The sequence below is a fragment of the Urocitellus parryii genome, chromosome 9 (genome assembly GCF_045843805.1).
Source record: "Urocitellus parryii isolate mUroPar1 chromosome 9, mUroPar1.hap1, whole genome shotgun sequence".
Taxonomy (NCBI): Eukaryota; Metazoa; Chordata; class Mammalia; order Rodentia; family Sciuridae; genus Urocitellus; species Urocitellus parryii.
In genome coordinates, this window is record NC_135539.1 from 14,125,916 (window position 1) to 14,138,278 (window position 12,363).

The window sequence follows — 12,363 nt, forward strand, 5'->3', positions numbered from 1 at the left end:
CTACTTGCGATTGTCACACCACTTCTCTCCTCTTTGGCCACTAACAAGACTAAAGCAAAGGTGGGAAATCAAATTTCAGGACTGCTCTTCCAGGAAATACGTCTACCACCACCTCCAGCTGTGTCAGAAGCCATAATTTTAGTGAGTACCTGATTTGCTGTGCTGATACAGACTTTTTTTTTTTTTGAGCAAAGATAATAAATTATAAAGAAGCAAAATCAACTGATCCAAAGATATGCTGTCACTGAAGTCAGGGGCAGCCAAGGTATCTCTCTCAGAATTTCTCAGTTGGTGTGTGAAACTCCATTCAGTAAGTGATGAGGAGTATGCACACAGAAAAGGCTGTAAGTACAGCAGCTGAGTTTTCATGTCAAGACTTCTGGTGCTTTTTGATCTTTTTAAAGCGTGTTCATGCATTTACTAGGTAAAATGTTTTCAAACAAATTTTGAGACTGAAGAGCAGCTAGCTGAGTTTTTCAATGTGTTGTTCACTTAGCTCCCACCCTGCTCAGTAGCAGATGGAAATACATCTTCTATGTCTTCCAGAAAGCATGCAAGCAAGTTCTAGGAAACTTTGAGAAACATACAAATGCAAAATCTAAGAATTTGGGGGCAGCTGCTATTCTCCATTAGGTGGTCAATTGAGGGAAGCGGCAAAAGTTGTATATGGGAGAGGTTTCAGGCAAGATCTTATTGGGGGCAGGAAGAAGGGTCTGGGCCATAAACAACAAAACACTGTTATTATTTGGGTAAGTTATGGGTAGGAGTGTTTATGGAGATGTAGGGAAGCCCTGTTGGCATCTATGATTATATGGACATAATGCATTTCAGAGGAGACCTTAAATACTTTTAAAAGCCCATCTGACCGGCCAGTGGTGCTATCTTGCTTAGAAGAATTTTCTCTGGCAATATTTCGGTTGACTTGGTGTAAAACTCTGGACTCATCCGAGAAAAGTTATCTCAGTTCTTTCATCTACAAGGAATTTTACAAATGTTAAGATCATTAAAAAGGTAGGAACTGAGCTTTTATGGGGAGAAGGCAATATTATGGTTTTGGTGAGAAGGATGTTGTATATTGTCTTTCTGGTAGAATAAAATGGTTAGGTTCATTTTAAGCGCCAAATGGCTGTTCAAGTTTCTTTTTAATGTATGTTTGAAGGATTATGGATGTTGTGTATCGGGGTTTTGTATCAGGGATAGGGAAGAAATCATACTGACTACTGATTCTACTTAGTATCAGCAAGCTGACTACAGTGTATTTATCCCTAATTACAATATGTGCATACTTGTTTAATAGTCTGTAAGCTTCATGGGGGCAAGACTAGTTATATTTTGCTTGCATCTGTATTTTCAGCATGTATTATATACCTGGCATGTAAATGCTTAGGAAGTATCTAGTGAATGAATGAGGGTGTTATTCAATTTGGATATGCATGCACTTGTCTTTATGTTCTTGTTTGTAAAATGGAAATGACAAATCAATGCAAAATGTTCAGCACAGTGAAGCCACCCGACAGATCTCAGCAAAAATGTCATTCCCCAGAGAGACCTCCTAAAAAAGGCTCCCTTTTCTCCTGTTACTGTTTCTTTTTGTACAGCACACTTATTTGTTTCTTCCCAACAGAAAAGAGTCTTTCATTCACCCTTATGTCTGCAAAATGTTTTCATAGTAGGTACTCAGTATCTGCTGAATAATAAATGAAACATACTAAACTACCAAGAAGGAAGTGCAATGCCCCAGTTCTAACCAGTCTAAATTCCTGCCTTTTTATTTTAAGAGGATCAGAAATCATTTTATTGTACATCTTAACTATATTTAAATACTATTTGTTTTTACATCCAAGTAATGAGACAAAGAATCAGGATATTTCTTTTGAAGGAAATAGTTTCAAATTTTCATACAAACTGTAAAATAATACAGACAACTCAAGTGATTATTGATAGGAATGTGGGTTAAAGAAGTTATGGGTACGGTCATGTATAACTAAAAAGAACAAATGAAAAAAAGAAAGAAATTATGGTGTAGCCGTTCATTAGAATTTAATGTAGCTATTTTAAACAAATGCAAAGAAGAGCATCATATACTGATATGAAGAGGTCTCTAGAAACACATTTTAAAAAATGTTTTCAGTGGTCAGAACAGTGTGTATCTAGGCTCTCTGATGTGTAAAGTGGTGGGAAAAAAATAATCTATAGTCAAATGCACAGAAAGAAACCTGAAAGATGCATAGAAAGAATAACCGAAATTCCTTGAGAGGTAAGAGTGGGATGGAACTGGGAAGACTCAAGACTCAAGATTTTTCACCATGTACTGTAGGGCATGATGTAACGTGGGGCATGTTGCATCAGAAGAGAGGAAACTTAACTTGCTGGCTGCACCCACTTCCCAGTCCTGGGGCCACACGTGGCTAAGAGAGCACCTAGCCATTAGCCAGAAGGCATTGCCCTGGGTTGTGATGAAGAATCGGACCACCTCTAGGATAGGCTCAGAACCCTTACTGCCTGTAGGATGGGTGTAGATGTAAATTCTCCCTACCCTACTGACCTTTACCCTGATTGGTTCCTGTACATTATATTAGCTGTGTAGGTTTTTCTCATTAAACGAGATCCTGCTTTGACTGTTCTCTCTGGCCTGTCTGATTGTCCTCCAGCAAGGGAGGGCTGGGTGTGGGCGGCCAGTCTACCTTTACCTTTCTCAGCTCCTCCTGGTCGGGGTGTGCTTTCTCCATCTCTCCCACAGGTCAGGAGGAAACGAGAGGCTAAAAAACCCCAACATCTGGCGCCCTACGTGGGGCACGAAGAACTCAGTTCACCAAGAGTGAGAGTATGGAGCCAAGCCAAGCGACTTTTCCGAGGTAAGGGTATCCCTGGAAAGATGGGGCAATCTTGCACTAAGTATAACGACTCAAATTGGGAAATCCTTGTTGAGGACAGACTTGGGTCACAGCGAGTCAGTCCTCTCGCTGTCCAGGAGGAGAGAGGCTTAAAGCCTCACTCTGAAAATGGCCTCCTAGACCTTTTTGATCCCCGGCGTGGTCCTCTGGGTTCCGCACCAAGTGCTCCTGTCCTGGAACACATGGTGGGCAGTCGGGATAGGGAGCCACCTCTGTCACACTCATCCCCATCGTTTATGGCTTTCCCGGTAAATGTTAACCCTGGGGGCAACAGACCGGCCTTATGGTATTCCTGGGAGGCCCAGGACTTGAAATAACTCAAAAAGGCCATCTCCGAGGATGAGGATGGACCTAATTCGCCCTGGGCCGAAACCATCCTCCAGGGTCTGGCCCACCAACTGTGTACCACCCAAGACTGGAAAAACTTAACCAAGGCTGTGCTTCCTGGTCCCCAGTACCTGAAATGGTGTGCTTTATTTAATGAGGAGTGCCACGCTCAGGCTGAGAGGAATCAGGCTGTTAATCCCCCGGTTCCTGTAACTTATGGGATGCTGTTGGGGTCCAGTGATCAATTTTCCACAGGCCTTCAGCAGGCTGCTATCCTTGCCCCCTACCAGGAGCAGGTATGGGCTTGGGGCTGGCAGCATGGAAAAAGTTGGAGGAAGGCTCCTCAGAGCCCCCAGTAGCAGGAATTACTCAGAGGGCTACCGAGGATCTTGCCACCTTCATTGAGAGGGTGGAAAAGAGCCTCCAAAGGAAAGTCCCCCCAGGGCCTCTTCGGGACCAGTTTGTCAAGATGCTGGTCTGGGAGGGGATGACCACAGACCACAAACTAGCCTGTGCGGAGATGAAGGACTGATCTATGGGGAGGTGGATAGTGGCCGCCTAAGGATGTCGGTCCTCAGGCCCACCAATCACAGTCGTTGGTTGCGGCCTTGCAGGCCCAAACGGCTTCACTTGCTGAGGCCCTTACTACTGCCCTCACCTCTTCCAGTGGCAACAGGAGAGGGGTTTGTTATGGGTGTGGTCAACAGGGCCACTTCAAGAGAGAGTGCCCTACAGGCCCAATAAGACCTGGTGCCCCGCAGGGACGTCCCTCAGGCCAAACTGTTGGGGTACAGCGGAGCGTCGGAGGGAGAGACCACACAAGAGACTCACTTCATGCAATCGCAGGGGGGAAATTTATTGGGGGATCCGTTCCAGCGCGCTGGGGCTCTGTGCTCACTCAAGAAGGGAGAGCAGCCCTGAGCCCAGAGCAGAGGTCAAGAGGAGCTTAAGTACACTTTTTGGAGAGGGCGGTGGGCTTTGCATACATCAGAACAAATCATCATGAGGCGCGGGAAAATTGAACAACGATTCTGAAACATGATTAGTACATACATTGGTGGGAACAATCTGGGCAGGAGTGATTGGTCATTTCTAAACGGGGTACACATTTAAACTGATTGGTTCTGGGGCCTAGATGCTTACGTGCCATGTTACCTGGAGCCCTTAGCTATTAAACAGCCAGGGAATCAATGGAGATATTTACTAGGCAGTTCCAGCATTGTCCTAACAACTTTACAGAGATTACAGGTTCCGGGGGTAGCAGAGGAATTGTAACAATACCTAGTCTTTACTTTTTAGCCCAGGCCTTGCCATTTAGAGACCTTACAATGCCCAATCTTTTACACTTTAACTCAAGCTTTTGCAGCTTAGAATCAGCTTAGAAATTTTACCTTTACAAAACTAAAGGTCAAACTCCATCTAAGATGCCCTGCCCCCGGTGTAGAAAGGGATTTCATTGGCAAAGGGATTGTAAGTCCAAATTTGATGTTATGCTGCTTCTATGCCAATCACTCTGGTTTCATCCAAGACAAGATCAAGAGAATACAAGAAGACCTTAAAAACTGTAGAACGAATTGCAATCTAGCTTTCTATGGACTGGGCTAAACAGGTGGCTCCCTTATCAAGCCAGAGCTGTTCAACTGATGGTGGTCCGGCAGCAACATGCTGTCTTACAAGTTACCGACTGGGAACTCTATGAGGTTGGCCACGGCCCCTACCAGGACATGCAGGTGTAAGCCAGGAGCAGAAAGGTTTCCTTCATAGGCGATAGCCATCTCCCTTTCTTAAAGCTTCCCATTGGGTCTGCCGACCCTGCAGGTGAACTGCCTGAAGAGCCAGAGTGGTAGTCAATGACGGGTAAGATCCCCAGAGGGGGACGACCTAAGACAGGCACACTCTCGAGTAAGGCAAACACCTGCTAATAAAACAAAATGGGGGAGATGGAGGGCATGATGTAATGTGGGACATGTTGCATCAGAAAAGAGGAAACTTAACTTGCTGGCTGCACCCGCTTCCCAGTCCTGGGGCCACACGCGGATAAGAAAGCACCTAGCCATTAGCCAGAAGGCATTGCCCTGGGTTGTAATGAAGAATCGGACCACCTCTAGGATAGGCTCAGAACCCTTACTGCCTGTAGGATGGGTGTAGATATAAATTCTCCCCACCCTGCTGACCTTTATCCTGATTGGCTCCTGTACATTATATTAGCTGTGTATGTTTTCTCATTAACGAGATACTGCTTTGACTGTTCTCCCTGGCGCATCTGATTGTCCTCCTTCGAGGGAGGGCTTTCCCCATCTCTCCCACAGGGCAGGAGGAAACGGGAGGCTAAAAAACCTAGACAATGTACCTTTGGTATTTTTTTGAATCACTTGAAGTCATTATGCAATAAATTAAGAACAGAGACAAATTACATCTAAACACTTAGTGTTGACTCTTTCCTTCTGTGGAAAGAAACCTATTGCTAATTCTGTTAGGACAGACAGCAGCCAAAATGGCAAGTAGCATTTTGCCAACAAAGAGCAAAGACGAGTAGTTCTTTCTCTACCCAGTCCCCAATGCCAAGCCAAATGACATTTGAGGACTTAAGAACTTAATCTCCAAGGAAACTAGGCCTCAGAGTGATTCTATATCTGTACCAAAGAACAGTTTTTTCTCTTTAGAGCCTGACATTTCTGTTAATGTTTTTCCTCCTACACCCTTTAGGCAAGAGAATAGAGATGGGTAACACTTACTAAACCTGGACCCTTAGAGAAATTTATCTCAGGAAATCTATCCTTTGATTTTCCTATATTTTAATGTTCTATATCAGTCCAGTTCTGAGCTATTATCAACACTATTAATACTATCCAGAAGAATTCCCTGCAATAATAGAAATTTTTTATGTCTGCACTGACCCATATATCATAGCCACTAGCCACGTGTGGCCATTAAGCACTGGAAATATAGCCAAAGTGAGTAAAGAACTGATTTTTAAATTTTATTTAAATTAACTTAATCAGTTACATGTGGACAGTGCAGGTAGTCACATAACTCTGGTTAAGTAGCAGAGGCCCTTCTTAGGTCTACTGTAATCCTGAGTTGTTGAAGTTAACTACATCCAAAAATTCTCACTTCTAAAAACAGTTCTTATTAATTCAACATGTTTCTTAAGCACTGACTCTATGCCAAATTCTATTATAATTGTCAAGGATAATAGCAGGGATGTAACAGACAAGGAAGGCTCCTCCCTCATAAAATTTATATTCTACTATAACCAGCAAACTGCAGCCCATGGGATAAATCCAGCCTCTGCCTGTTTTTGCACAGCCTGCATACTGAGAATGGTTTTCCCATTTTTAAATGATTGAAAAAATTTTTAAAGAGTAACAGTAATTCATGACCCATAAAACTCCATAAAATTCAAGTTTTCATATCCATAAATAAGATTTTTTGGAAAACCCATCCACACCCATTAGTAATGTATTATCAATGGCTACAATAGAATTGAATAGTTGCAACAGAGATCAGATATGGTTTGCAAAGACCTGAACAGAATGTTTATTGTTTATCTCTTTATAGAAAAAGTTTGCCAACCCCTGTTCTAGTAGAATAGTAGAGAGTAATATGGCAGGCACTATGGTAAACATTTTTGTGAGCATTATTATATTCAGTCTTTGGAGCAACTCTCTGACAGAGGTTCTATTTGTCTCTCCACTGGTAAAATGTCAAACTGAGATTCAAAGTGGTTAATAATCCAATTAAGGTCACAGTTCATAAGTGACTAAACTGGGACCCTATCACATGACTGTATGGTTCAATAGCTAATGTATTTAGCCAATGTGGTATGATCCAGTGCTTTTTATGCTTGAAGGTACACACTAACCCCCTGGGAATCCTGTTCAAAGGTTAACTCCATTAATTCAGTGGGTCTGGGGCCTGAGATTATGTGTTTCTAACAAGCTTCTAGGTGATGCTGATGCTACTGGTTCACAGACTGTAGCCTTTAGATGAATGATTCTTAACCCTTGGCCTTGCATTAGAAACCTCCAAGGAATTTCTAAAAATATGGACTCAGGGTCCACTCCCAAAGATGCTGATTTAATTGGTCCAAGACTTAGTCATCAGGTTTAAAAAAAAAAGCTTTTCTAATGGTTCAAATATATGGCCAAAATTGAGAATCACTGCTTTATGAAATAATACTGGACTGAAGTAAAAACATTCAAATGGGAATTCAAAACAAGAGAGTTTTGGTTCTAACTCTAATATGATAGGTTGAAGCCAGTTGCCTCTCCTTTCTGGAGTTCCAGATGTCTTTGCAAGTGAAAAATGAAGCTCAAACCAGATGATCTCAGAGGACTAAAAAAACTGACTTATCAGGTCCTCACACAAAGAAGTGAGAAGGTCAGAAGAAGTATCCAGGCTTCCGATTTAGGAAAAAACTAAGCTGATATCTGTTATTATGTACTGTTTGGGCAGTTTATCAATACAGAAATGCTTCCAATAGCCAGACTGCCTTATGTACCAAAAAGCTAGAATTGCAGTTAAAGTTATGATTTAATGATTATGAAAGTAACACATTTACAAAAAAAGTAACTTACAAAAAAGTAAAATTTAGAAAATTACACAAAGTATAAAGAGGAGAGCCCCAAATATTCATAATCCCTAGAGAAGTATCTTTAACAGCCTCAACAAATAAATGACATTGTGATCAAATTATTTCTCACAGAAGAAGGGAGGGCTAGGGGTGCTCAATGGCCTCTCCCACAAAAATCCCTAAAGGTTAAAGCCCTATTATTACATCTCCAACAAATGCAGCTTCTAGGACTCGACGGTCGAGTGGGCTCTTACTGAGAGCATGGGAACTGCAGCCTATAAACTAGACAGATTATAAACTACTTTCATGACTAATTGGTAGTGGGCTACTCTTCATCTGTAGATTATCCATTGTGAAAAACTCTCCTTAACTTTTTGTACTCCTTTGAAATCTGCAGATAAAAGACAAGAAAGCTTTATCATTTTGCAAACAACAAGATTACCTGGGTGTTCCAGATCTTTATTTCTTTAGAAGTACATGTGGGAAGCAATAGTACATTAGAATGGGCTGAGACCTGATCGTTCTGGGTTTAAATCCAGCTCAAGTTCTCTTGCTAGTAATTTTCACTATCAATAAACACTGATGGTAACAGTACCCACTTCACAGTGTTAATGTAAAATACTGAGCACAGTTTTTAGAATATAGGGAGTATTCAGAAAATGATTCAATGATGGTGGTGGTGGTAGTGGTGGTGGTGGTACTAGTTGATAATAATAAAACTTAGCTGCTTTGGGGTATGGCTACCCTTGGAACAGAAATAAATGTATGACCTTTTTGTTTGTCTTTTAGATTAATTAGTCTCCATGGAAATCTTGAGTGCTAAAACATCCAAGAAAATTGACGCTAGCTAGTGCTTTTCGCCATGTCGCTACTACTCCGTGCCAAGTGTTTTCAGCGCCTCACAATTTCTGGTTTTGTGAGAGATTTGCATAGAGAGCACAGAACAGCAACCCCTCAGAATTTCTCCAACTATGAGTCCATGAAACAGGACTTCAAATTGGAGGTTCCAGAGTATTTCAACTTTGCTAAAGATGTCCTGGACCAGTGGACCAATATGGAGATGGTATGGAGAAAGGGGCCAGTCAGATGACAGTTTCTGAGCAATTTTGCCCCCTGTGGACATTTAGCAATGTCTGGAGACATTTTTGTTGTCCTGGGAAAATGAGGGTGGAGGAGGGGGACTGGGGGGTAAGGGAGGCTGCTACTATCATTTAATGGATAGAGGTGAGGGATGCTGCTTAGGAAAAAAAAAACTAATATAAAGGACAGTTCTTTACAGAATAAATAATTACAGCATAATTATTTAAAGGATAAATAATTATCTGGCCCATGATGTCAGTAATCAGGTTGTTTTTTTAAAAAAACAAAAAGTATACTGAAGGCTGAGGTTGTGGCTTAGTGGTAGAGCGCTTGCCTAGCACGTGTGGGGCACTGGGTTCGATCCTCAGCACCACATAAAAATAAATAAATAAAGGTATTGTGTCCAACTACAACTAAAACAAAATATTTTTTAAAAAAGTATAGTGAAAAGTGACTCTAGGGCTGGGGTTGTGGCTCAGTGGTAGAGCGCTTGCCTAGCATGTGTGAGGCATTGGGTTCGATTTTCAGTACTGCATGTAAATAAATGAATAAAATAAACAGTCTATCAACAACTAAAAAAATGGGAGTTCATAACCCACTTGATTCTAATGTATGAAATATGATATGTCAAGAGCTTTGTAATGTTTTGAACAAACAATAAAAAAAGAAATAGAGTAAAAATTTTGTAAAACATATAAAAACAAACAACTAAAAAAATAAAAAGTGACTCTTAAAGAGTCAGAAATGGTAGTAAATGAGGCATAGATACAGTAGTCAGAGAAATATGAAGGAATGTAATATTCCTTTTTGGAAGAGAAGCAATCGCACTGAATAAGAAATGACATCACTCCCTAGAAATAAGGACCCCAAAGTTATTTCCAAAGACTCAGTGTAAGTCCTAACGAATATATTCAGAGGATGTATTCCATTGGTTCCTTGAAATAGAATTTAACTGTCTAACAACTTCTAAATCCATGACTGGTTTGTCTTTCCTTAGGCTGGACAGAGGCCTTCCAATCCAGCCTTCTGGTGGATAGATGAAAATGGAGACGAAGTGAGGTGGAGTTTTGAGGAACTGGGATCTTTGTCCAGGAAATTTGCCAATATACTTACAGAAACCTGTTCCCTGGAAAAGGGAGATAGAGTAATTGTGATTCTGCCTAAGATCCCAGAGTGGTGGCTTGCAAATGTGGCCTGTTTGCGAACAGGTTAGTAATGTTTGCAATCCAATTGTATTTAAACTACGCCAGAGGAGATTTTTTTTTTAATCATGAGATACTTATTTGGATATATTATTTGAAGAAGAACCCTGGACAATGTAGTATTATTCTCAGGACCCATAGAAATGTGTTGGAAACATGCTGTCTTTTGACCTACATGAGAAGTTAGGTTAGTGAAATAGATTTTTAAAGTGAAATAGATTTATAAAGCAATTAAAGCTTCATACCTACTTTCCCTCTCCTTCTATAGGAACCACACATCTGAAACTCAGTATATTTACATAGTAAAAGAACCCAATTTTTCATGCTTTTGTTTCTGCCCTGGTTAATTATCACCAGCTGTTCCCCTAAGGCAACCACCAACTCTTCATTCCTAATAAATTACTACGCCTTATAAATCTGACTGCCTACCTGCCTCCAGATATTATTCATTGCCATTGCTTTAGTTCACATCTTTACCATCTCCCAAATGGATTCTCCCCAAATTCTTTCTAATTCTGCTCTTAAGTGTGTGCCCATACATCTACTCCAATCCAATTCCAGTCTTTTCCCTAGAACACAATTTATGCAATCATTTTGCTGTTTGATATTATTTAATACTTTTCCATTGCCTACTAGATAACCTCTGAAGTTCTTTAGATGCACCATGAAAGACTAGCATTTTTTCTTTATTGCTGTAACACCATTATACTCCATGATTATGCAGAAAAGCCATCTCCTGGCTTTTCTACTTACCAACACACTTAATCACATGGACAATTCTTATCGACTTTCAAGTCTCAGCTTAATGTTAACCTTCTCAGACAACACACCCTGATATCCCAACCCACTGAGCTGCTCTCTTCCTGGAGTCTCAGGATGACAAGAACTTTGTGAATTCATCAGTTGTGGCCATTCACTTAGTAGATCAGAAGCCTCTTGATGTCAATGCATCTGACAGTGGAGCTCTGCATTTCAGGGCAGAGGGGCAGGTGGCTCTTAGTATTATGCTTATGGAATAGAATGAGTAAAATGATATTACCAACATTTTCATTTGCATGAAAGGTAAAAACACTCTGGCATGAGTAGCCCCTTTCTCCTAGCTTAACAGACCTACATGAGAAGACAAAGTTTAAAGTTTGGCAGTTTGCGGTTCAGAACAAGTGATATTCACAATTCAATTTATTTGTACCAGGATTTGGAAGTTTGACCCATCCTTCTAATACTCACACGTCACTCCATCCAACAGGTTGCTGGGTACTTGCTGTTTTAGGAGCGGTGGGCTTAAGAGTCCAGGGATAAGACAGTCATGAGGAAAATGAACATTTAGTGTGGTAAATGTGATAAATGATACAAAGGAATTGGTGCAAGAGTCACTGCTGTCAGGGTACTTGACATAAATGGAGAGGAAGCCAGGGGGATATTAAGCTGAGACCCGAGAAGGTGTGGGTGATGGGAAACAAAGTCAAATGGAGAAGCTTGTACAAAGTCCCTGAGGCAGGAAATAACTTGTAGGTTAGAGAAAATGAAAATAGGCCAGTGTGAATGTAGATATTGATTAGCAGCCACATCATTCAAGGGACAATAAAGTGAAATTCCCTAACAGAGATTTCTTTCCTAGACAGGTTTGGATGTACCCATGGGTTACTTTTGTGTTGCTGTGACAAAAACATCTAGAGGAGGGAAAGTTTATTTTTGCTTATGGTTTCAGAGGTTTAGTTCCATGTTCAGCTGAGTCCATTGCTCTGGGCCCAGGGTAAACAGAGCATTATGGCGGAAGGGAATGGTGGAGTAAAAGGACACTTGCAGAGTCCAAGCAAAGTCCAAAGACCATGCCACACACCAGAATCTCATGCAAAAGATTCATTGTCAGTAGCATGAGGCAAACGGACAAGGCTGTCCCTCTACGGAGAGCAGCATTGTGTCGGCACTCACAGAGCAGCTTTTTAGCCTGCAAGAGAAATGTCGTAAGCTGCTTAGGAGTTGTGTCATAAGCTGGGGTGGGGTTGATCTTTAATCAGGCACAGTTCTGAGTTCCCTCAGAATGGGAACTTTGGAGCCTCTAGATAAACTGGCTCCCAGCCTAAAATGGCCAATCTGATGCCAATATTGATCTGATGCCAATATAGAGAAGTTCTGTTCATCTCATGATGGCCAGCGCAGGAAGAGCAGGGCAAGGGCCACAGGGAAGATGATCCTTTCAGGGTACACCACCCCAAGGGCCCACCTCCTCCAGCCACAACTCACCTGCCTAAGAGTACCACTCTTCAGTCTAGGTAGACTAATT

At 41.5% G+C, this 12,363-nt stretch overlaps 1 protein-coding gene across 3 annotated transcripts in view; it reads left to right on the forward strand.

Annotated features, from left to right (window-relative positions):
- The window catches only part of Acsm3 (acyl-CoA synthetase medium chain family member 3), a 26,209-nt gene continuing 13,846 nt past the window's right edge, over window positions 1-12,363 (forward strand). For all 3 annotated transcript variants that reach the window (XM_026402454.2, XM_026402453.2, XM_026402455.2), the window contains exons 1-4: window positions 1-141; window positions 2,741-2,855; window positions 8,587-8,860; window positions 9,875-10,085. In XM_026402454.2, coding sequence (XP_026258239.1) covers window positions 8,660-8,860; window positions 9,875-10,085 — 412 coding nt within the window. In that variant the 5' untranslated portion in view covers window positions 1-141; window positions 2,741-2,855; window positions 8,587-8,659. The remainder of the gene's footprint in view (window positions 142-2,740; window positions 2,856-8,586; window positions 8,861-9,874; window positions 10,086-12,363) is intronic.